The following is a 23,473-nucleotide window of genomic DNA, read 5'->3' on the forward strand; positions in this document are numbered from 1 at the left end:
TTTCCAAATAGCCCTCCTCTTGCTTTCATTGGACCAGAAGCAGAGTTTGAACTTGAGCATGTTCCCTCTGTGACACTCGGAAACTAAGATTTCAGGATGAGCAACGATTGGATGTTCTGTACTGAAACGCACCAAAAGTGCAGACATGTTAAGGCTTAATGCATTTATTTTTCGCCTAAATTAAAATTTTACCAGCAGGTGGTGCTCTACACACGCAGAAAAACGTTCTACTGTGGTTTTAAGTAAGTCTGTCCAAGCTGAAAACAGTACCTTGCAAAAGTATTAATCTCACTTGAAACTTCTCACAGTTTGTCACGTTATAAAACACAAATTTCTATGCATTTCATTATTATTCTTTGTGAGTGACCGACACAAAATAGCATATGATTATGGAAGGAAAACAATGCCACACATTTTTTTACTAATAAGCATCTGATAATTGCTGTTTGTCTCATTCACTCTGATACTCCTAAATAAAATCTAGTGCAGATGCTTTGTTGTTGTTGTTAGAAAGATGTGTAAAAGCAAAATCTTAAGAAGGGTTTTGCCCATTTGGCTTATAAAAATAAACATTTTTAAAGTGTCCATTGAAAAAAAAAGCAAAAAGGGGGGGGAAAAAGTAGTTTGTAGCAATAAAAGCAGGATTTAGGTCACGATGGGTTTGGGACTGAGTAGATATTGTCCTTGCAGAAGAAGTGTGGCTATTTAAAGATGAATACTTTGCATTTTAACGAGATTTGTCTGTAATCCCTCTGCTTCATTTCCATCTGCGTCAACCACCTGTGCTCGGGGTTAATTTTGTACTATCACAAAATCGGTTCGACACCTTGACTCAGCTGTAGTTGCAATACCAGGCCACTAGATGGCGCCGCGATTTTAGCACGTCTTAGCTTCCACCTCACTTGTTCCTACCTAATACCTGCTATCGCCGTCTCCCAAAGTGCTCAAGTAAATATATCTCTTATTAGAAGTTGTGTTAAACAGAGCAGGTTGAGTAACAACAAAACAACACCGTGCTGTCCGCCATTGTTTTTGTCGTTATCTGCACGTGCGCTTTAGCAGAGCACTTCTCCTCCAGGGGGGTTTCAGAAAAGTTTTACTCTGATACTTCAGAAAGTCACTGGTGTCGTGTAAGCGACCGGCTGAAAATATGTTGCAGTTCATCTGAAGAGCAGCTCGGTGTAAACGGGTACAATGTTTCATATTAGAATTAGAAGAATGAAGCTACTTCTGAGAGAAACTTTGTATGCTGTTTGGCACACAAGGACAGCAACGATGCAAAAGGTACTGTGGTCAGATAAGACCACAAACCAACAGTTTTACCCAGATACAATGGCATAATAATGTAAAATTGACATGGTACTTCTTTCTGAACACACCACCCTCTCAGTGAAACATGGTGGCGCTAGCATAATGGGGTATTCTGGTAAAACGTGACAACTGTTGAGGTGAGCCTCAGTTAGCCTGGTAGGGATTTGCTCTTAAACACCCAAAGCTGTATTTGAAGCACAAGCTGGTTCTGCTAATCATACACTAACAGGGGATGAACTCAGTCCAGTACATTGAAGTTTGTGTTTGGAACCAGACAAAATGTTTAGCAGGGGTGTCAAACCCCAGTCCTCAAGGGCCACAGGTACAAAACACTGGAATGAAATGGTTTAATTACATCCTCCTTGTGTAGATCAGTTCTCCCAGCCTTGCTAATGACCTAATTATTCTATTCAGGTGTGGTGCAACAGAGCCACATCTAAAAGTTGCAGGGCAGTGGCCCTCCAGGACTGGAGTTTGACACCTGTGGTTTAAGGGATATTAATAAGGCAAAGTTACATGAAGGCACATCTTATCTTCAGATGATAAATCTGCAACAAGCAAAAAAAAAACACAACAACATTTCTACTGTAGTTTAGAATGCATTCCGTAGTGAGTCAATACAATGTTGGATACACTTTCTGGTCAGCTTAGAGTCGGCAAGCTTACGGCCCAAAGTGGAACTACTTCCTGTACAGTTTGTGCAGGAATTTCAGGCTTATGCTCAGTAATCCTCGGCGTCTGTGAGAACAAAGCTGATTGTGTGTGTGTGACCATACAAGTCGTACGGGACTCACACAGCATTCCAGACACATTCATTTGCAGAGGTGCAACTGTTCCACCTTCGGGGTTCTCCGTCAACTTGGTGTCGGCCCCCCGAGCCTGGCATGCGTATCGGGTGTTTGTGCTTCTTTCTTTATCTGACCAGGCGTCGTAGAAAAGAAACAAAAAGTTCTTCCAATTCTTTGTGATAGCAGCAAGTACATTTTTACCTCATTAAAAATCCAGAGACTTGTCCAAAAGCGCTAATCTATGACCACCCCTCCACCTCCCTCCGCCACCCTCTCACGCCTGAGCACCAAAGCCCCACATCCTTCTCTGCCCTCTTTGCTGTCCTCCTCCTGGACTGGTTGGCATGTGTATGGAATAAAAATGTGTCGGCGCTTTTGTCTTGCTGGATCCAAGTAGCAGCGCTAGTCTGAGCCAGGAGAATAGGAGCTAGAGGGGAGAGCAGAGCTGTCTCCATTCAGTCGAAGAAGAGATACATGGGTGCTTAACGAGGAAGAGACGAGGAAGAAGAGAAAGAAGAAGAAGAAGGAAGGGGAGCCTCCAGTGCTAAAGATGCTCTAGGTATTATTTTTGTTTGTTTTCTATGTATGTGTAACATAAAGAAAACCAAGACTTGTGGTCATAGATGAATAATTTATAAAAGGCATGCTGCCCTTTGGGGGCTACTAATGGGGTCATGAAGTGACTAAAGATATAGATTTTCTGTCAGAGATCCATCGTTACAGTCCGTCTACCTGACATATGATTGCAGGCTTGTCAGCAGCTCTTTCTTCCTGAAATGGACTGAGTCGAGCATCAGCTGACTCAAACTCACCTGAGACGACCGAGAAGGGGAGTCGACGCAGGTACCGACCGCAGATGAATGTCTCATCAATTGGCTTTTTTTCTTTTTTTTTTTTTTTTGCTTTAATCGAGCTATCCGTTTTTCCAGAGCAAAACGACAAACTCAACTGCAGCAATACTTTAAAAAGCAGAACTTTCACAAGTTTGCATTTGTTGTAGATTTTCCTACAAGTCACACGGAGGCGACGTTTTCAGGACTGGTCGACCGTGGAGTGAACACCTCACGGCAGCTGCAGTTCTGGAAATGCTCTCACCCAGTTCCCTTGTATTTATGTTTGCTTCAATTGTTAGTGGTCGTAATGTTTCGCATGACCACTGCACATACACCCCACCTTGCAACTTGAGTGTCTCAGGTTGCAGAGAAACCAAGTCCCAAATACTTAAATCCAAATATAAAATACTGATTGTGAACATGTGATGGCTGCTGTTTCCTCAGTGCCTATCTCTCATAGGTCTGCACTGGTTATTCATTTGCACAACAGAGACACATAAGCATATTGTTCCAGACTTTATGAATTTATATTTGTACATAAAAAGCTTAGGATATCTGCTTAGAAGTGTTGCACGGAACAACCTGCATCTAGATTCAATCCTTTTTATATTTTCTGTTTCTTTTGAACTAATACTTGTGAGATTTTTTTTTTTTTTTTTTTGTGGAATTGAAGTTATTCAAAGAATTTCATTAGTAATTTTCTGATCCTCTCTCCAACAGAGCACAGAGGAGGAAGGCAGACACAAAAGTCAGAAGATGGAAGAGTCTTCGCAGGACGTCAGCCAGATGACCAGCCAGCAGGCTCTCTGTGACCCCACTGAACGGAAAAGCAGAAAGCGCCTCTCCACTCTCAAAGTACTCGAGCTATTTGTAACCTGCACTTCTCAGATTTTTCTCTTTTTTTTTCTCTTCTAATCTTGGTATTCTTACAGCACATTCTTTTTGATGCTCTCAAGTGTAATTGCCTTTCGATAGAAATAAAAAAAAAAAAACAAGTTAAAAGCCTAAAAAGCAGAATAATGGTGCAACTATTAGCAGCGGCCTCTTGCATCTGGAAGGCTCTGGGTTCACTGTTTGGCTCAGGATGAGTGCTACCTTTTGCTCTCTTGTTGCCTTTTTGGGGTTTTTCTGAAGACAAGCAAGTTTAGAGTCATTGGGGGAGTCTAAGTTGCACATAAATCAGAATCAGCTTTACTCACCAGGTTTGCGCACACAAAACAAGGGATTGGATTTTGGCCCCACTTTGCTCCTGATAAAGACATTTAAAATATAAATGTATGAAAAGGGCAAATGCAAAATGATTTTTAATCCCCCCCCCCCCCTTTAGATGTAAATAAGAAAAATAAGAGAGTGTCTCTGTAGCGGCTGGTTTCGTCAAAGAGCGTCGTGCTAAATGTGTCCAGGATGTGTGGGGTCTGCAGAAATGTTGGCTGCCCCTCTCCTGACCCTGGAGCTGTACAAGTCCTGGGTGGACTTGAATGTAGGAATTATTTAAAACCCGTTGTTACAAGAGAAACCTAATACGGTTGTCTCTAGCTAAAATAGAAAAGTGATTTCATCTTTTCAAGTTAACCGGAAGGGTTAGGGTTAGGGTTAGGGTTAGGGTAGGTTACCCCTCAATCAGACGAAGTCTTTTGGAAAATCCCTCTTGATACTGGCGGACGTTGCTGTCGCAGAGGTCCTTAAGTGCTCCACGCAAACAGACTTTCCCCACTGAGAAAATTCATTTTCTCAGGAAAATGAATTTTTACTGAGAAAAATTCATTTTAACTAGACAATTCAAAGAGGCTCTGACGTCGGAGGACAACGCAAGGAAATCTGTGCAGCAATACATGCCAGAACCAAACATTTTGGTTCTGTCTAATTGCAAGCTCGCCATAACTGAACTTGGACTACAAAATCACTGCAAGGAAAAACAAAAAAATATGGCGGATTTCACCAAACTGATCAGCTGGAAGTCATGACCTTGTTTAGCACTTGCAGAGACATCATAGACGAGAAAAACGTCAGAGGCAACAGAGAAAAATGAACAGATTGAAAAAATATAACTCAAAAAGAATATAAAGATATCTACGCGACACCAGGACAGAAGAGATGTAGCGATATTTGATATCGTTTTGAGTACACAAAGTACACAAAGGCTAAAAAAAGTGGACGTTGCACGATATGTCCCTGTTAATGTTGCTAAAATGAAGCAAAAAAGCAAAAATGTTTACTCCAAAGATAACATGGAAGGCTTTTCTCAGTCACAGCAGTCTAAAAAAAAAAACCCACATAATAACAAGAATTGTTCCTTTTCTAGCTACTTTGTGTTGGTTTGGTTACAAAAAAATGTGATTTAAAATGCGCTCGTTTGTGAAAACACTCGCACTCAAAGGTTAATAATACCTTAAAGTCTTCTGCAGAATGAAAGACAGTTGGAAAATGAAACAATCATCCAATTTCAGACTAGAAGAACTGGCCTGGCTCAGATTAAATCTGGTTCAATTCTCTTGACTTCCAGGTAGTGGATGGTAGAAGATAAAAGCAGGACGGTAGCTCTCACCGCGTCTCCCTCTGTTTTGTGTTCCCTAGATGTTCATCATAGCGCTCTCCTTCGCCTACTTCTCCAAGGCGCTGACAGGCACCTACATGAAGAGCTCCATCACTCAGATAGAGAGACGCTTCGACCTCTCCAGCACGCGCGTCGGCCTCATAGATGGCAGCTTTGAGATGGGTACCGCTTTACCCGCGCAGCCCAGCAAGTCCATCTGTTCGTCTTCAGAACACGTCACTGTCGACACTGCTGACATTTTCTATTCCTTCTTGTCTTTCTCTGACGTCAGGTAACTTGCTGTTTCTCGCCGTGGTCAGCCATTTTGGGGCTCAGCTCCATCGGCCCAGACTCATCGCTGCCGGGTGTTTGCTCATGGCCGTCGGCGCCCTTCTCACGGGCCTGACGCATTTCTTCATGGGATTGTAAGCGCCAACGGAAACCTTTACACTCAGAAAAAAAAAACAACAACAAAATCTGAAAGACCGATGGGAATTATTTGCGATATTTGACATCGTTTTGTGGCTTAATTTCACAGCTATAAGTATGACACAGTTATTCAGGTTCTCCAGAACAGTAATGTGAGCATTCCAGCATGTGTGGATCCTCTGAAGACTGTCGACATGCCAGAAATTCAGATTGAGCCTTCTGTGGAAGACAGCAAAGGTATCAGCCGTTTATCCTGTGATCTAATGGTCAAAACAATTTTCTGACCGACTGACACACGTAGAGTACACCTTTAACTTCATACGTGTAATGACAGCAGTGTTTTCTTATTGTGTGCAAAGGGTTACAGAATAAAGAATAAAATGCTGTAAAGTAAGAGCAAAATTGCCACCTAAGTAATATAAAAAATAAAATAAAATACCCGAGGAAAGGCAGGCTGTTAGTGACAAATACAGTGGGTGGTTTTAATGTGAATGTGAATAGATAAATTAACCATTCATTTTATTTCATTATCTTATAATATCTTCTGAAAATAACATTTGCTTTATTGCCGTAACAAGGCACAAAACCAAAACTTGCCACAAAAACATCACTTTTTGCAAAATAAGCACAGATTTCTTTTGGTTCCCAAAAACAAGTTACATTTCAGTAAACGCAAATTTCACAGAACGACACTTGTAACGAAACATTTAAGAAAAGAACAAAACAGAAAAGACTACATTGTATTTAGAAAAGTGAAGATAAAAAATTCCTGCAATTGTATCTTTATGCAATGTTTTCTCAAATCTATCTATCTGTCTGTCTGGCTAGCTAGCTTTTTTTCCATCCTTCTTTCTTTCTTTCTATTTATCTTGCTATCTTGCTGTTTTTTTAAAACTAGTTAGCAGGCTAGCTACCTCAAAACTATACATATGTTTTTGGTATCCTCACTGTATCCCTGTATGCTGTTCATGGTTGTGTTTATCAGGCTGTGAGAGAGAGTCCAGCTCCCACATGTGGATCTATGTGTTCCTTGGGAACGCTTTGCGCGGGATCGGAGAAACTCCCGTCACGCCCCTGGGCATCTCGTACGTCGACGACTTCGCTAAAGCGGAAAACTCTCCTTTCTACATCGGTAAATGATCAAATGAGTCGTGAAGCTGAACTTTGTGGTTTTAAAGGCAGACTTATTTTCTTCATATTTTGGCAGCTTGTCTCCAGACTATTACTCTCCTGGGCCCCATGTTTGGATTTCTCCTGGGTTCCTATTGTGCTAAACTTTACGTTGACATTGGATATGTTGATATTGGTAAGTATGACAGTTTGTCCAAGTACATTTTCTGAACACGTTCTGGTGATAAATATGCGAAATTGTACCAAAATTATTTAGGATGTTGCTTCTAATCTACTTGGATTAATAATATATGACATGCAGTAGCATTAGTCATGTTTTCTGACTGATTATCACAGTAAACCAAAGGTAGAACTCCTGTGCAGACCCCCCACCGCCCTCAATTTCAGATTAAAATGAGTCTTTTAGACCTTTTTGGCAGCAATCTCTCTCTTTGTGACAAAGCGGACACAAGGGACTGACCGTGTTCTGAGCTTCATTTAGACCGAGCCTGCTGTTTGTAGGGCAAAAGGTTTGACACACTTGCACCAAAACAGGTAGCAGACATGTCAGTGAAGGTTAGTGGGAACTTTTCTGAGTTCCCTTGGGGAAATTCTTGACTTGTTTCCCCAAATCAATTATTTATTCCCCACAATAAGATGAAGTTCAGTGGCAAGTTCCAGCACATATTCCCATCTCTGAAAGTCAAAGCAAAACAAAATCTGCTCCTTCATGTGGTTACCAGAGTTACTCTGCAGTCTGGAAAAGCATAAAAAATATGGGATTTATTTTCAGCATTTTTCCATTCCATATAACCAGGAAGAAATAGAAAAACAGCACGAAAAATTGTTTTGCAGACTTTTATCCGTTTTATTGTCTAAAATGTGTTATTTTCCCATTCTGTCCTTTTCCCTTTCCTTCTCATCCCCCTCTCTTTCTTGTAGACATATTTTATCCCCTTGTCTTTTCTTCCATTTTGTTTCTGTTTTTTAATCTCTTAGCTCCTGTTGTTGCCCTCAGATGCAAAACTGTTTTCTTTCTCGGTGCAGAAAGCGTCACCATAACTCCAAAAGATTCCCGCTGGGTGGGTGCCTGGTGGCTGGGCTTCCTGGTATCCTCTTCCCTGCTGCTGGTCTCCAGTATCCCTTTCTGGTTCCTGCCGCGCTCGCTTCCCAAACAAGGGCATGAAACGGATAAACCCACTCCTCCCTCCCTGATCCTCGTTGGGGCAGGGAGTGCACAGAACAGCAACCAAACCATCAAGCTGACCGAAATCGCAAAAGGTTGCAGCAGAAATGTTATTCGTCTGGAAAAGTAGATGTGGCTTTTTTAGTAACTTCTTGTTTTTTCTCTCCATGTCCTTCAAAAGGGTTCCTTCCGTCACTGAAACGTCTCTTGGGGACCCCTGCTTACTTCCTGCTTCTTTGTGCGAGCATTCTGAAGTTTAACTCATTTATAGGCCTGTTGACTTTCAAAGCCAAATACATGGAGCAGCAATTTGGACAATCAGCATCCAGAGCAAACTTCCTCATAGGTAAATCCCTCAGAATCACCTGTTAATAAACTACAGACAGTTGGTTGATATAGTGGTTGTTAAATTGGAAAAATATTTATTAAAGTAAAAAAAATGCTTTGGAATAGTTAAATCAAATAGCATTTAGGCCCTTTGAACAGTGAGTATCGGTGCTGAATACAACAGCCACCCTACCGACAAGTAGTTTTAATAAAGCATTCATCATACAAAATTTAAATTCATAAGACATAAGAGATTTATTTGTCGATCTGTTCTGAGAGGATGAAGAAATGAAAAGAAATGTTCTCTTAGAGCAAAGGCTAGCTTAGGAAAATTTAAAACAACAGACCTCCAGGTGTGCATGGTCTGTCAGTAAATTACCACACTGGTCAATGAACGCCTGTGCCAAAAAAGGTAAACAAGCCAATGATCTGGCAGCACTCAGGTAGAAACAATAATTTATGCTCCAGTTCTGACCAGCATTCTTACTCTGATCTGGTTCATTTTCCCACAACAGTAAGTCATTGCTTCACGTTAACGTGCTAACTTGAACAGATATTGAAAGGTTGTTATGCAAGCTTTTGTTCATTTGGCTCAGAAACTACAGGTAAGCTCACCTAACGAGTAGGTGTTTATGTACTTTGTGAACATGTAATCTTTGGATGAGCAATTTTTGTATAAAAAGGGAAAAAAAACATAGTAAAACTACCCTCTTTCTTCAAAGATAAATATTATGTTCACAAATGATGTCCTGGCTGCTGACTCCACTGAAGCTTTATGTTGTTTTGTGGTGTTAGTCTAAAAAAAGAATTGCGTATCGTCTGCATACCGCTGATCCAGCAAAAAAGCAACAGCCTGGACGACCAGTCAGATAGTACTGTATGTGCGAGTGTCCGTGCATCCTTAAAAAGTCCTAAATTCTTGTGTTTAAAGGCCTTAAAATGGCTTCATTTTTAAAAATGTAAGTTGGCCTTAATAATGGGTCTTAAATTTAGTCATGGTAGAACTATTTAACGTCCTTTTGTCTTGGCAGACTTTTCTGTCAGGCAGAAATTCATTCGTTGACGTCTTCTTTACGCTGTTACTTGAAGCGGTTGACGGTATAGCTGGCTAGCTGCTAATATAGCCTTTCTGGCTTGCTAACTTTTTTGCGTTTATCATGCGTAAGTCTCTTTTTGCCACTGGCTCACTTATGTTGCTAACCCTTTTGAGGCTATGTACAAAACACTTTTCAGCTTGGCACTATGGGAGTTAAGGCTGCAGAGAGCCATGTTTGAGAAGGCTGAAGCCAGATTCACCGTTTTTGTTTGCTATCCTTGACTGCAACACAGCAAGTTCCCCCAAACATCCTTTATATTTATAGTCTTATATTTCATTCATGGTGGCATTAAAAGGTCTTACAAAGTCGTACATTTGACTTGCTGAAACCTGCACACACCCTATTCTGCTCTTTTCTCCAGTAAACATTGTTTGTTGTGTTTTTTCCTCTCAGGAGTGCTGAACCTACCTGCAGTGGCCGTGGGAATCTTTTTGGGGGGGCTCCTGATGAGGAGGTACAAGCTGAGTGTGGTGTCAGGAGCCCAGCTTTCTTTTGCCACATCTTTCATGGGGTACCTTCTCTTACTACTGCAGTTTGGCACCAAGTGTGACAACAGGCCAGTGGCTGGCCTCACTGTATCATACAATGGGTCAGCATTAAGACAGACCCCCCGCCCCAAAAGATAGCCTCGTTCATACAATTTGTCCACCATACATATCTTCTCCACCTTCTTTACTTTGTGCCTTCAGGACACAGAGTGTATCATACAATGGGGAGATGCTCTTCTCAGACTGTAACAGAGACTGCTCTTGCTCGCCAGATGAGTGGGACCCCGTCTGTTCGGACAGCGGCATCACCTACGTCTCGCCATGCATGGCGGGCTGCCTCAACTCAAGCGGACGCGGCAAAAACACAGTAGGGAAGCGAATTTCGCTGAAAGTGTCACTGAAACACTTCAACCTATCAGCAAGGACTGCTGATAGGTTCTGCTTGAGTGTCAGCAGAACCAACGTTCTGATTACCTCTTTTGCAGGTTTTTCACAACTGCAGCTGTGTCTCCACCTCTTATCCGCCTGGCAGCTCCATGTCAGTGAGGCTGGGTCAGTGCCCTCACGCTAAGGACTGCAGCCGCAGCTTCACCTCCTACATGGCTGTTTCTGTTCTCAGCTCCTTCATCAACTCTCTGGGAGCCACGCCCGGCTACATGGTCATCATACGGTCTGTGCAAAATTATTCCCTTAGAAGTAAATAGAAAATGACAATGAATATTTGTCTTGCGTTGTCGTTATGCAGTAAGGTGCAAAAGACTTGAAACTGGGTCAGAAAGTCACCCTACTTAAGGAAAAGTATCCAAGTCAAGGATTTAAAACAGTGGAAGAGACCTAAAAAACTGTTAGCACGTTTAATGTGTGCAGTCTAGAATTTAGGAATCTGTCCGACTCTCAAACTGCACACAGAACAATGTGCTCCAAAGCGTAATACCGTCTTTCTACAGCTTGAATGGTAAACGACGGATCAGGGCTAATTAGAAACAGGGTGCAGCTGTGAGGAGAGAGAAGGTGGCAGGCTGAGGGAGAGAGGAGTATGAAAGTAGGAGGAGTAATAAAACCGGTAAAACATACATTTACAAGTTACGAATAACTAACCAACACAAGAAATGAACAATAAACGTGATCCGACCAAAAATAACTAAGAGCAGTCTGAAGTAAGAAAGAAACAAAGACTGATCTAAATCAAAACAAGAAAAGAGAAAACAAGGAATAACTAAGGCCTAACACAGACAGCAAGTCATCACAAATACAAACACAGAAAAACCAAAACAACCCAAGGGCTTTATGATTTTATATCACACAAAGTTGCATTTCAACAGGTATGACTTTCAAAAACTATGGTATTTGATTACTTAGTATACAGAAGTAATTACGTGACCTAAACAGAAACTGCTTTGACCTCCCTATATTCTGAAAAGAGACAAAGTTGAGTTACAGTTTCCAGTTTTATTGTTCCTAACTGTAAATATTACTTGCTTAAAAGTGTTTCCTCATTGCTTTCTTTTTGTTTTTTCAACATAGCTGCATCACACCAGACCTCAAATCCCTCGCTTTGGGTATTCAGACTTTGGTAACCAGGACTCTTGGTAAGCATCATTGTTTCCCTTGTATATATCATCTGAGATTCTTTTATGTAATATCTGCGCTACATTTTGTAGGTGGAATTCCAGCGCCTGTGTATTTTGGAGCTCTGATAGACTCTACTTGCCTGAAGTGGTCTATCAAGAAGTGCGGAGGAAGAGGGGCGTGTCGCATTTACGACTCAAATATGTACAGGTAACACGTCCGCTAGCACAAAAAAAAAAAAAGGCTCTTCCGTCATCTTTAAGCTTCTAATCTGACCTTTCGTTTGTTCATTGTCTCCAATGAAAGAATCGTTTTCCTTGGTCTGATTACTTGCCTCAGCGGCACTTCCTATTTCTTCATGATTGCCGTCATCGTCCTCCTGAAGCGACAGTTTTGGAAAGCAGACCGGGAGACAGAGCTGCAACAACCCAGAGCGGCAAAGGAAAGTGGAATTATGGTTCAGCTGGACATTCAGGAGAAGAGCAGTGCTGGGAACACAAGTCCCAAACCGTCTTCTGACAAAACAGACTCTGCTGGAGTTGAGAAAGACTTGGAAGGATGAGGGGAAATAGTCAGAACAGAGCGACTCATTGCAAATAATAGTCTATTTTTCATAAATATATATGATGGGAACCTGACAGAGACTTCAGGTGAGTTGTTTTTCTTTCTCATAGATGGTCAGAGAATGTTATCAACAAAACCTCTGGTCTAAAAAGATCATTATTTCCTAAGTCATGCAATAAAGCAGGCAGTTCAAGTTAGTCTTCTCTTGCTAGGTCTGTTTACCTCCATATTGGTTATCATGTAACAGTTCATTTTACTACTACAGACAGGTGGAGCAGCAATTTAATATACTGACCTTTTTGTACATATGACAACGCTACATCTCTGCCATGTTGAAAGCAAAACTGATTGTTTAATCAAACCTCTTGTTTAAAAATGCTATTTTTGGCAATAAATAAATCCTTCAGTAAGAGATTTTGTCCCATTTGGGTTTTTATAGATCTTCTCTACATTTGTTTTTGACTCCAAAACGTCGACTTTGTTGTCCTTAAGCCACTTTGTAACCACTTGTTTATTCATCTGGATGACCAATCTGTGCCCAAGTTTTACTTCCTGTTTGACGTCTTTAGATGTTGCTTCAACATTTCCATATAATGTGCTTATAAAGATGCCATCTGTTAAATGAAGGGCACCAGCTCCTCCTGCAGCAGTATGGTGGCTGGACATTCCCACCATGTGTATATTTGCGTATAATTGAAAGGATGAATGCGACACTTTGTATTCCCAGCGGAGCTTGGTTGACGCTGTTTCTTTGTGTTTGTTGATGCGTCATGAGCTGGGTGGACCTAGAAAGAGATGCATACACCTTACATGGGCACATGCTCTCTCTGTTGCAACACCTTCCTCTCAGAAACATCTATAGGATGTTTGGACATAATCCACTGTCAACACTGCAGATTGGATCCTCTCAATTATTATTACAGACCACACGTCATTAAATCGGTGGGTGCAGGGTGCAGGTTTACCAATCATCTCCCGTCGACATTTGATCTCAATCATGTTCGACACCGAAAGCAGGAACAAACCTTGCCGGACATTTATGTTGCAGTTTATGAGGACCGGTGTTTGGATTCAATCCAAACGTGAGCAAAGTTGCAATAAAAACTGCTTTACTTTGTTTTCTTGAAGCAGAAATTTTACTACTTCCTGGGGAAAATCTGCCTCCTTCGCGTTCCTGAGTGATCTGTGGGTCAGGATGACATTTTCCCTCCATTCCTCTGACAAGGAAAAAATGTAGACTGGCTGAGTCGTATGCAGTGGTGCACAGTTTCTTTATCTAAAAACAGACATTAAGCTGTACATTTTTGACCCAATTCACAAACATGTTGTCAAACTGGTGAAAACCAAACTGAGCAACCTCACAAGGAGGCTGAATGGTAAACAAACTTTTGAGTTTTCAGTCTTTTCCTGTTAAGAAAGTTGCTGAAATTTTAAAATGCTAACGTAAACTGTGAGTTTATAAAGTTAAGGTAAGTGAATACACTGAATCAGAAATGCTAACTGGGCTTCTCACAATGGGTAGCAGCAAAATACAGTTTTATTGCTACTCGTCTCTCTCACACACAGTGTGACATCACCTCTCCAAGCACTGAAGGGTTAAAAGGAAAACATAAATCAGACACCAACATCAGCATCATCAGCCAGTGGCGTTGTACTGCCATGTCTCCAATCCCTACTGACTGGACATCCCTAAAAGCCAATAGATAACCTGTTGTGGCCCAGTTGACAGAACCTGCCTGTGTCACCCTCTGATATAATGTCGCCCTGGGCAGTGACCCATATCATCCACATCAAAAACTGCCACAAGGGCTAATATTAAGTCAGATTTGTCATTGGTCGGTCACATTCCCAAAGGCCTTGATGGACACACAACTTTATTTGCACTGCTGGACACAGACTTTGCTGCCAAATTCCAAAAAATTTTATTTAAAGAGAATTACAACATAATAGTTCAAAAGTGATTTAATCTGGTTTTCCCAATTAACAAAATTTAACTTTGGTAAGATATGATGGAAGATTTTTGATACATTAGGAGGAAATGTGTCCAAATCAACCTGCCCTAATGTGAAAAAGCAATTGCTTTTTCCGTGTTTTTATTCCATTAAACAAATCCTACTTTGAAATGTGTTTTGTTTTGTTGTATTTACTCAGATTGGTTTTGCCTGATGTTAAAATTAGCTTGGAGAATTTAGTTTGTCCATTAAAATCAGTAATTGTTCATTTCTTCATTGGGTTTCACATACATGCAGTATTTTATTTTATTTTTCTACACCTCATCATTACGTTATGAATGAATCTGTAGTAAATGACAAATCACGCTAAACTGATAAGCGGCTATTCATTATTAAATGCAATTCTTCTTCAAATCTATTATTAATCGCCTTGGAGTCCCTCAGGGTCTCAAGTTTGGCGACCTGTTCTTCATGAGGCGTCTCACAAGGCAAACTTTGACAGAGTTCTGCTCTCTGTTGAGTTTGCGGCGGGTCAGTCCCAACACGGCGACTGATGACAATGGTGACGAAGGAGGTGATGATGATGATGACGCGCAGCAATTCCTCTGTATGCGGCTGTCCGAAAACAAATCTGAACGTATAAGAGCCCCTCCCTTTTCCACCCAACCCTGCGTGAAAATAAAAATTGCTTGGCTATACTTGGAGAGAGCTGATGTCACAAGTAGTTTGAGCAAAGAGTTTATACTTTGTGACATCCTGACAAACCATCAGACTGCTCAACAGACAGACGAGGATAAAACGCTACACCCAGTGAGTATAGGAACCTTCCAGTTCCTATAGGTCTTTATTTTTATTTTTTACTGACACTAAGTTCTTGCTTTAAGTTTGGACTTTTACAAATGTTTGTTTTAGTTTTTGATGCAAGATTTCTGCTAAATCTGTTTTTCTTTTTCAAGATTTTCCAAGGCAAGTGATTTTTACCAAGCAAGAATGGATGCAATTTTTTAACCATTAGCAAAAAGCTGGTTTATTCTATTAAAAATATAAATCAGTTTCATGTAAAGCTATAATACTTTTTTATATATATAAATCATGACAAACACACGTTTGAATGTTTCCACTAATATTTTGAGATTAAAAAAGATTTCACTCATCAAATCCATTGGGTATTTATTGATTATATATTTATGTAAACAGTATATATATTTATTGAATAAATACCCCGTATGAGAAATGACTGATCTCAGCTTCTATTATTTTTTAACTTCATATTGAAATCTGTTTTTTTTATAGTGTGTTACCTCTCTTTTTTTAATGTTTTTCTTTACCAATTTGAATATCATACTATACAAAAAACATTTCTGTAAAGATGGAGAAAACAAAGTTTAACGTTGATGAAACCCTTTGTGTTTCTCCAGGAAGTCATCAGCACCAGAAACACCATGTATCACCTGAGAGTGCCTGTGTTTCTCCTGGCGGCGCTTGTGTTGCTCCGCTGCATCGCAGCCGCTCCAAGCCTCAGGTGAGGAAATGAGCTGGAGAATCTGTAAAGTGGACAGCGGTTCCGTAATTTAGCTTTACTCATCAAATCCATTCAAACATGAACCTAAATAGCTGTCTGGATATAAATAATAAAATGCAATGCTTGCACCTAAATTATGAGCCATTTATCTGCGATATCCTGAAAGAATATCTCAGCTTCCTGGTCTGCATCAGTTGTACATAAATAATCTCAGGGGTTTTGAAGTTGATCTTGTTGTGTATGATACACTAGGTCAAATAAAATAATATTCAAGCAGATAACTGGAAGTAGCTCATGGCAACGTTTATTTTCCAACAGGGAACCTCGTCTTCTTCTTTACAGGGCCAGCTCACATCTCTTGTGCACAGCAACCGCGCCACCAATGGCGATTTGTTATATTTCCTGTATCGTCACATTTACAATCAGCCTTCACCACAGGAACATAATAGGACCGGGTGGAACGGAGCCGGGCTTGGCCAGGCTTGGACCCTGCAGTGCAAAAACGGCTTAAGAAAGCACTCCATTGTGCAAACCTAGGACGGCTGGCTAAGTGTCCACTGTCTCCCCTCTCACTCAGGACTAGCAGCTAGTATAAAGAGGGTATCATCAGCGTGAAATACTTTGACCCTTTTCCACCTGTAATCCAGGTACTTCAGCTCCGGCTCCTCCGACGACGACGACGAGCAAGAAAATGCTCTTCCAGACAAGGAGAGCAGGTCACTGCCTGAGCTAATCGCCGACCCGTTCTCCGGCCTCATGGGCGCGCGGCCTGAGAGGGGGCTCACAGCAACAAACAGGTACGCACTCGTGAACATGAGTTTTTGTCGTGTAAAAACATGTTCTTTATTGTTTTTTTAACGTGACGTTTTATCCGTTTCAGTCATCACTTACAGAAGAGAGAGGGCAACAAAGCTTCCTGTTTGAACCAAAAGTTACCAGACTTCCTGGGCCGTCAAGACAAAAAAGGAGGAACCAAGAACTCCTTCGGCAAGAGGGAGATACATCTGCCTCCCGCCCAGCTGCCATAGGGGAACTGGCCCAGAGGAGCCACGACTCCTATATAGTACAAACTGGGAGAATACCCCAGTGACCTAATGATCATGTGAAACAGTGAATGAATGAATGATGACTCTGATGATAAATCACATCATAAGATGATTTTTAAAAAATCATTTATAAGCTTCAAGACTACAGTGCCTTTGATCTAAGCCTTCTGAATCCACGTATGTTTTCTTCCAGCTTTGTGAATCTCGTAAATCACAGCACTAATGAAATGAAGAAACATGTAGCTTCTCACAAAAAATTCTTGCAGGAGATTTCTGTTTCAGCACAACATGCAAATTAAACCAATAAAAGTATTTCTTCCCCAACAGGTTGGGGTAGAAAACACAGTGAGCATTTCGTGTCCCTTGCTCGTCATTTAAGACTGCTTTTCAATGTGACCTTTTGGTCGGCACTCCACAAATGTGACCTTTATGGAGGACTGATATGAAGAAAGTCACTGTAGAAAGAAAGCCAGAAGAAACCTTCTCTACAGTTTGCCATGAGCCATTTTACACTCCATCGACTTGAGGATGTTTTTTTAATTATTTTGTAAAATGGGTTGTTGGTTTTAAAAAATGTCCACATCTCCAGTTGAGAACGTTCCTAGAAATGTTTTGAGCCACACGGAAACGCCAAAATCAGGACAAATCACTATTTTTACTCCCCCAGACCTGTAGGTGGTGCTAAACATGGAGCATAGGACATGCACTCAAAGTCTCCACAAGAGATTAGTTTTAGTTTAGAAATTAGCACAACATACACATTTGGGGTTATAGGTAAGGTTAGCGGTTTGGCTAATATGTTAGTGTTTTCACAACAGAGGCGTTTTGCTGCTCATGTGAATATGTAACTGTAAAACTTTCCTTATGGAACTTGTGCCCTACCTTTTGTGAAGGTGCACCCTGACTTTTGATCTCAATCATGTTCGACACCGAAAGCAGGAACAAACCTTTCCGGACATTTATGTTGCAGTTTATGAGGACCGGTGTTTGGATTTATTGCAAAGTTGCAATAAAAACTGCTTTACTTTGTTTTCTTGAAGCAGAAATTTTACTACTTCCTGGGGAAAATCTGCCTCCTTAGCGTTCCTGAGTGATCTGTGGGTCAGGATGACATTTTCCCTCCATTCCTCTGACAAGGAAAAAATGTAGACTGGCTGAGTCGTATGCAGTGGTCAAATATTAATTACAGTTGTGTTTTCATAAGACTGCGATTAATTATACGCCAGTGTCCAGTGAGATTAAGGTAGATCTAGGTAATCTCTGTTTTAGTCTACACACAAACTGTATGTGGAATTAATATTTATTCAAGTTTTTTTCCTGGTTTCCTTTCAACTTTTATGAGTCTTGTGCAAAGTTTTGGGAGGTGAATTGAAAAATATCACTCTGTCACTGTTTAAGGTAAAGTGTAGTTGTGAGGAAGCAGAGATGCACTCAGAAACTGGCTGGTTGTGCTGGCACGGTTTCTAATCAGGAAACAATGCTAACAACTCACACTAGCAACTTTCCTTGGTGTGGAAGTTGCTATTGAGGGGATTCAACTCAAGGTGAGCTATTTTCAGGATCAGTGTTATAACGCTGCTATACGTCTGGGGTTCTACATGAAAGTAGTGACAGCAGAATGTGCACCGATTAGATGCCCAGATGACCCCGAGCCAATAATGTAGCCAGGTGCTGGTTTGACTCTTTAATCAGCCGGTGACAACTGGTTTACAGGCAGGATGTGCGTGGATTGACATTTGTAGGCCTGTGTGTGGTTCTACAAAAAATTAATAAATACAAATTACAATCCACTATGAACGCAGACACTCATTTTCAAACATATTTTAATCATATTATTTGTCTGTTTCATTAATATTAAAGTTAAATAAAGCAAAAGAAAGCAACTAAACATAATATAGTTTACCATTTTAGCACAGAAATTAGCTTAGCCTAGCCTTCGCTTATTCTAAAAGAAAATCTAACAACAGGAAATGTTCTAAATACTAAAATGCACATATAATGCCACTCAAACATAAATACACTGCAACCTACCATTGATATGGACGCACACTCGAACGAAATAACAAAACCACATTAAAACACCACGTCCGCTGACCTGGAAGCTTCTCAATCAATGTTTTGGTATGAAAAAGAAATACTACTCACAAACGGTGGCGCCACCTGGTGACAAAGCTAGGAACTACAACATGGCCTTCAGAACAATCAGTGAAACATGAAGGAAGATTCAAGAATTTTTCAGAGAAACTCATAGAGAGACATTTGATGTTCAGCTAGTCTGACAGGTACTGGTCTTTTTACCACCTTTGCTATTTTGCACAGTTTCTTTATCTAAAAACAGACATTAAGCTGTACATTTTTGACCCAATTCACAAACATGTTGTCAAACTGGTGAAAACCAAACTGAGCAACCTCACAAGGAGGCTGAATGGTAAACAAACTTTTGAGTTTTCAGTCTTTTCCTGTTAAGAAAGTTGCTGAAATTTTAAAATGCTAACGTAAACTGTGAGTTTATAAAGTTAAGGTAAGTGAATACACTGAATCAGAAATGCTAACTGGGCTTCTCACAATGGATAGCAGCAAAACAAAGTTTTATTGCTACTCGTCTCTCTCACACACAGTGTGACATCACCTCTCCAAGCACTGAAGGGTTAAAAGGAAAACATAAATCAGACACCAACATCAGCATCATCAGCCAGTGGCGTTGTACTGCCATGTCTCCAATCCCTTCTGACTGGACATCCCTAAAAGCCAATAGATAACCTGTTGTGGCCCAGTTGACAGAACCTGCCTGTGTCACCCTCTAATATAATGTCGCCCTGGGCAGTGACCCATATCATCCACATCAAAAACTGCCACAAGGGCTAATATTAAGTCAGATTTGTCATTGGTCGGTCACATTCCCAAAGGCCTTGATGGACACACAACTTTATTTGCATTGCTGGACACAGACTTTGCTGCCAAATTCCAAAAAATGTAAGATCAAAAAAGGTATTTAAAGAGAATTACAACATAATCGTCCAAAAGTGATTTAGTCTGGTTTTCCCAATTAACAAAATTTAACTTTGGCTCTGATGGAAGATTTTTTGATACATTAGGGGAACATTTATCCAAATTTAACTTTAGTAACTATGATGGATGATTTTTGATACATCAGGGGAACATTTATCCAAATTTAACTTTAGTAACTGTGATGGAAGATTTTTGATACATTAGGAGGAAATGTGTCCAAATCAACCTGCCCTAATGTGAAAAAGCAATTACTTTTTCCATGTTTTTATTCCATTAAACAAATCCTACTTTGAAATGTGTTTTGTTTTGTTGTATTTACTCAGATTGGTTTTGCCTGATGTTAAAATTAGCTTGGAGAATTTAGTTTGTCCATTAAAAACAGTAATTGTTCATTTCTTCATTGGGTTTCACATACATGCAGTATTTTATTTTATTTTTCTACACCTCATCATTACGTTATGAATGAATCTGTAGTAAATGACAAATCACACTAAACTGATAAGCGGCTATTCATTATTAAATGCAATTCTTCTTCAAATCTATTATTAATCGCCTTGGAGTCCCTCAGGGTCTCAAGTTTGGCGACCTGTTCTTCATGAGGCGTCTCACAAGGCAAACAGCACTTTGACAGAGTTCTGCTCTCTGTTGAGTTTGCGGCGGGTCAGTCCCAACACGGCGACTGATGACAATGGTGACGAAGGAGGTGATGATGATGATGACGCGCAGCAATTCCTCTGTATGCGGCTGTCCGAAAACAAATCTGAACGTATAAGAGTCACTCCCTTTTCCCCCCAACCCTGCGTGAAAATAAAATTGCTTGGCTATATTTGGAGAGAGCTGATGTCACAAGTGGTTTGAGCAAAGAGTTTATAAACTGTGACATCCTGACAAACCATCAGACTGCTCAACAGACAGACGAGGACGAAACGCTACACCCAGTGAGTATAGGAACCTTCCAGTTCCTATAGGTCTTTATTTTTATTTTTTACTGACACTAAGTTCTTGCTTTAAGTTTGGACTTTTACAAATGTTTGTTTTAGTTTTTGATGCAAGATTTCTGCTAAATCTGTTTTTCTTTTTCAAGATTTTCCAAGGCAAGTGATTTTTACCAAGCAAGAATGGATGCAATTTTTTAACCATTAGCAAAAAGCTGGTTTATTCTATTAAAAATATAAATCAGTTTCATGTAAAGCTATAATACTTTTTTATATATATAAATCATGACAAACACACGTTTGATTGTTTCCACTAAAATTTTGAGATTAAAAAAAGAATTCACTCATCAAATCCTTTGGGTATTTATTGATTCCAAAGTAATCAATAAATACCCCTTAAGAGAAATGACTGATGTCAGCTTCTATTATTTTTAGCTTCATATTGAAATCTGTTTTTGTATTGTGTTTTAAATGTTTTGGATTTTTTTTTCTTTACCAATTTGAATATCATACTATACAAAAAACATTTCTGTAAAGATGGAGAAAACAAAGTCTAACGTTGATGAAACCCTTTGTGTTTCTCCAGGAAGTCATCAGCACCAGAAACACCATGTATCACCTGAGAGTGCCTGTGTTTCTCCTGGCGGCGCTTGTGTTGCTCCGCTGCATCGCAGCCGCTCCAAGCCTCAGGTGAGGAAATGAGCTGGAGAATCTGTAAAGTGGACAGCGGTTCCGTAATTTAGCTTTACTCATCAAATCCATTCAAACATGAACCTAAATAGCTGTCTGGATATAAATAATAAAATGCAATGCTTGCACCTAAATTATGAGCCATTTATCTGCGATATCCTGAAAGAATATCTCAGCTTCCTGGTCTGCATCAGTTGTACATAAATAATCTCAGGGGTTTTGAAGTTGATCTTGTTGTGTATGATACACTAGGTCAAATAAAATAATATTCAAGCAGATAACTGGAAGTAGCTCATGGCAACGTTTATTTTCCAACAGGGAACCTCGTCTTCTTCTTTACAGGGCCAGCTCACATCTCTTGTGCACAGCAACAGCGCCACCAATGGCGATTTGTTATATTTCCTGTATCTTCAGATTTCCTCCAACACATGAACATAATGAGTGGCGCAAAAACTGACCATGCACTGTATGCAACGCATAGAGGCGCTGCACTAGAAGGGGCGCAAAAACGATGTGGGGAATGCTTTTTCTAGTCAGCATTTTATGTACTTAACAGCTGTTTGTGTATGAAATGATCAATATATCGTCCCGGTTGAAAGGATGGTCTCTCAAACTGATGGTTCACAGTCCTTTATTCAACAGCCTTTGTATGTGAACACACTGTAAGAGCTACAAAATATACAAATAAAATACCATCAGTAACTCAAACAGTGTTGTTCTAACCTTTAACCTTAACATATGAATCTTTTACCTTGTGTGCTATAATTATGTTTTACAATACATGTATTTATTAAACTAACATTCCTGTGTCGTGATATAAAATACTGTGTATTTTGACTATTGAAATATCATATATATATAAATTATTATATTATATATAATATAATTCATATTATTCATATATTATTCATACAGGTTTATGTCATAGGAGGAGGGGGGCGGGGGGTTCCCGGTGACATGTTCGAATGCACCTCAGAAAGAATGTAGTTGCGCCCCTGCCAATAGGCCCGGGTCGAACGGAGCCAGGCTGGGCCAGGCCCGGACCCTGCAGTGCAAAAAGAGGGTATCATCAGCGTGAAATGCTGTGACCTTTTTCCATCTGTAATGCAGGTACTTCAGTTCCGGTTCCTCTTCCTCCGACGACAAGCAAGAAAATGCTCTTCCAGACAAGGAGAGCAGGTCACTGCCTGAGCTAATCGCCGACCCGTTCTCCGGCCTTATGGGCGCGCGGCCTGAGAGGGGGCTCACAGCAACGAACAGGTACGCGCTCGTGAACATGAGCTTTTGTCGTGTAAAAACATGTTTCTTTATTGTTTTTTTAATGTGACGTTTTATCTGTTTCAGTCATCACTTACAGAAGAGAGCGTGCGTCTTACCTACCTGTCTGGGAGAGAAGTTAGCATACAACTTGAACGTTCTAGCTGGCAAAAAAGAAAAAAAAACAGACGTGGGCAAGAACTCCTTCGGCAAGAGGGAGATACATCTGCCTCCCGCCCAGCTGCCATAGGGGAACTGGCCCAGAGGAGCCACGATTCCTATGTAGTACAAACTGGGAGAATACCCCAGTGACCTAATGATCATGTGTAACAGTGAATGAATGAATGAATGACGACTCTGATGGTAAATCACATCATAAGATGATTTTTTAAAAATCATTTTATAAGCTTCAAGACTACAGTGCCTTTGATCTAAGCCTTCTGAATCCACGTATGTTTTCTTCCAGCTTTGTGAATCTCGTAAATCACAGCACTAATGAAATGAAGAAACATGTAGCTTCTCACAAAAAATTCTTGCAAGAGATTTCTGTTTCAGCACAACATGCAAATTAAACCAATAAAAGTATTTCTTCCCCAACAGGTTGGGGTAGAAAACACAGTGAGCATTTCGTGTCTCTTGCTCGTCATTTAAGACTGCTTTTCAATGTGTCTGTAAGTCACAGGTAATGAATGAGCTATTTAATAGCGTTTGTTAAATGTTGCCACAGGTAACCCTAAAGAAATGCTTTGTTTGCTGTGACGCCCTATTGCTCCCCTATGGTATGTTAGCATTAAACTTAGCCTGGGAACAAACCAGCTTTGAAGACT

At 40.4% G+C, this 23,473-nt stretch overlaps 2 protein-coding genes across 6 annotated transcripts; both read left to right on the plus strand.

The window, feature by feature from the left end:
- Positions 1–1,743: 1,743 nt before the first annotated feature.
- Positions 1,744–17,107, plus strand: LOC102226908 (solute carrier organic anion transporter family member 1C1-like). Of its 5 annotated transcripts, none has more exons than XM_023350363.1 (19): positions 1,744–2,658; positions 2,849–2,942; positions 3,653–3,787; positions 5,507–5,648; positions 5,758–5,890; positions 6,004–6,131; positions 6,880–7,026; positions 7,102–7,200; positions 8,052–8,285; positions 8,372–8,536; positions 10,008–10,203; positions 10,304–10,469; positions 10,588–10,772; positions 11,627–11,691; positions 11,764–11,881; positions 11,978–14,997; positions 15,606–15,709; positions 16,028–16,506; positions 16,590–17,107. In XM_023350363.1, the coding sequence occupies exons 3-16, from the start codon at positions 3,689–3,691 to the stop codon at positions 12,231–12,233; spliced, it is 2,133 nt and encodes a 710-aa protein (XP_023206131.1). In that variant the 5' UTR covers positions 1,744–2,658; positions 2,849–2,942; positions 3,653–3,688; the 3' UTR covers positions 12,234–14,997; positions 15,606–15,709; positions 16,028–16,506; positions 16,590–17,107. The 5 variants fall into 5 exon arrangements, with proteins under 5 accessions (XP_023206131.1, XP_023206132.1, XP_023206128.1 ...); XM_023350364.1 differs by having other exon boundaries at positions 11,978–12,321; XM_023350360.1 differs by having other exon boundaries at positions 11,978–15,709.
- Positions 17,108–20,562: 3,455 nt separating this feature from the next.
- LOC102221021 lies at positions 20,563–23,271 on the plus strand. Its single transcript, XM_023350365.1, has 4 exons — positions 20,563–20,702; positions 21,286–21,389; positions 22,500–22,649; positions 22,734–23,271. Exons 2-4 carry the CDS (start codon positions 21,310–21,312, stop codon positions 22,894–22,896), a joined length of 393 nt encoding a protein of 130 aa, XP_023206133.1. The 5' UTR covers positions 20,563–20,702; positions 21,286–21,309; the 3' UTR covers positions 22,897–23,271.
- Positions 23,272–23,473: the final 202 nt, after the last annotated feature.

This window comes from Xiphophorus maculatus, chromosome 17 (assembly GCF_002775205.1).
Source record: "Xiphophorus maculatus strain JP 163 A chromosome 17, X_maculatus-5.0-male, whole genome shotgun sequence".
Classification (NCBI taxonomy): Eukaryota; Metazoa; Chordata; class Actinopteri; order Cyprinodontiformes; family Poeciliidae; genus Xiphophorus; species Xiphophorus maculatus.

Excerpts from the sequence above, each read along its gene's own strand:
- LOC102221021 (XM_023350365.1), top strand. The coding sequence starts at position 21,310 with ATGTATCACCTGAGAGTGCCTGTGTTTCTCCTGGCGGCGCTTGTGTTG. Across the intron at positions 21,390-22,499 it reads GCAGCCGCTCCAAGCCTCAG|GTACTTCAGTTCCGGTTCCT; the intron begins GTGAGGAAATGA and ends TCTGTAATGCAG. Across the intron at positions 22,650-22,733 it reads GGGCTCACAGCAACGAACAG|TCATCACTTACAGAAGAGAG; the intron begins GTACGCGCTCGT and ends TATCTGTTTCAG.
- LOC102226908 (XM_023350360.1), top strand. The coding sequence starts at position 3,689 with ATGGAAGAGTCTTCGCAGGACGTCAGCCAGATGACCAGCCAGCAGGCT. Across the intron at positions 8,537-10,007 it reads CAGAGCAAACTTCCTCATAG|GAGTGCTGAACCTACCTGCA; the intron begins GTAAATCCCTCA and ends TTTTCCTCTCAG. Across the intron at positions 11,692-11,763 it reads TTTGGTAACCAGGACTCTTG|GTGGAATTCCAGCGCCTGTG; the intron begins GTAAGCATCATT and ends TACATTTTGTAG.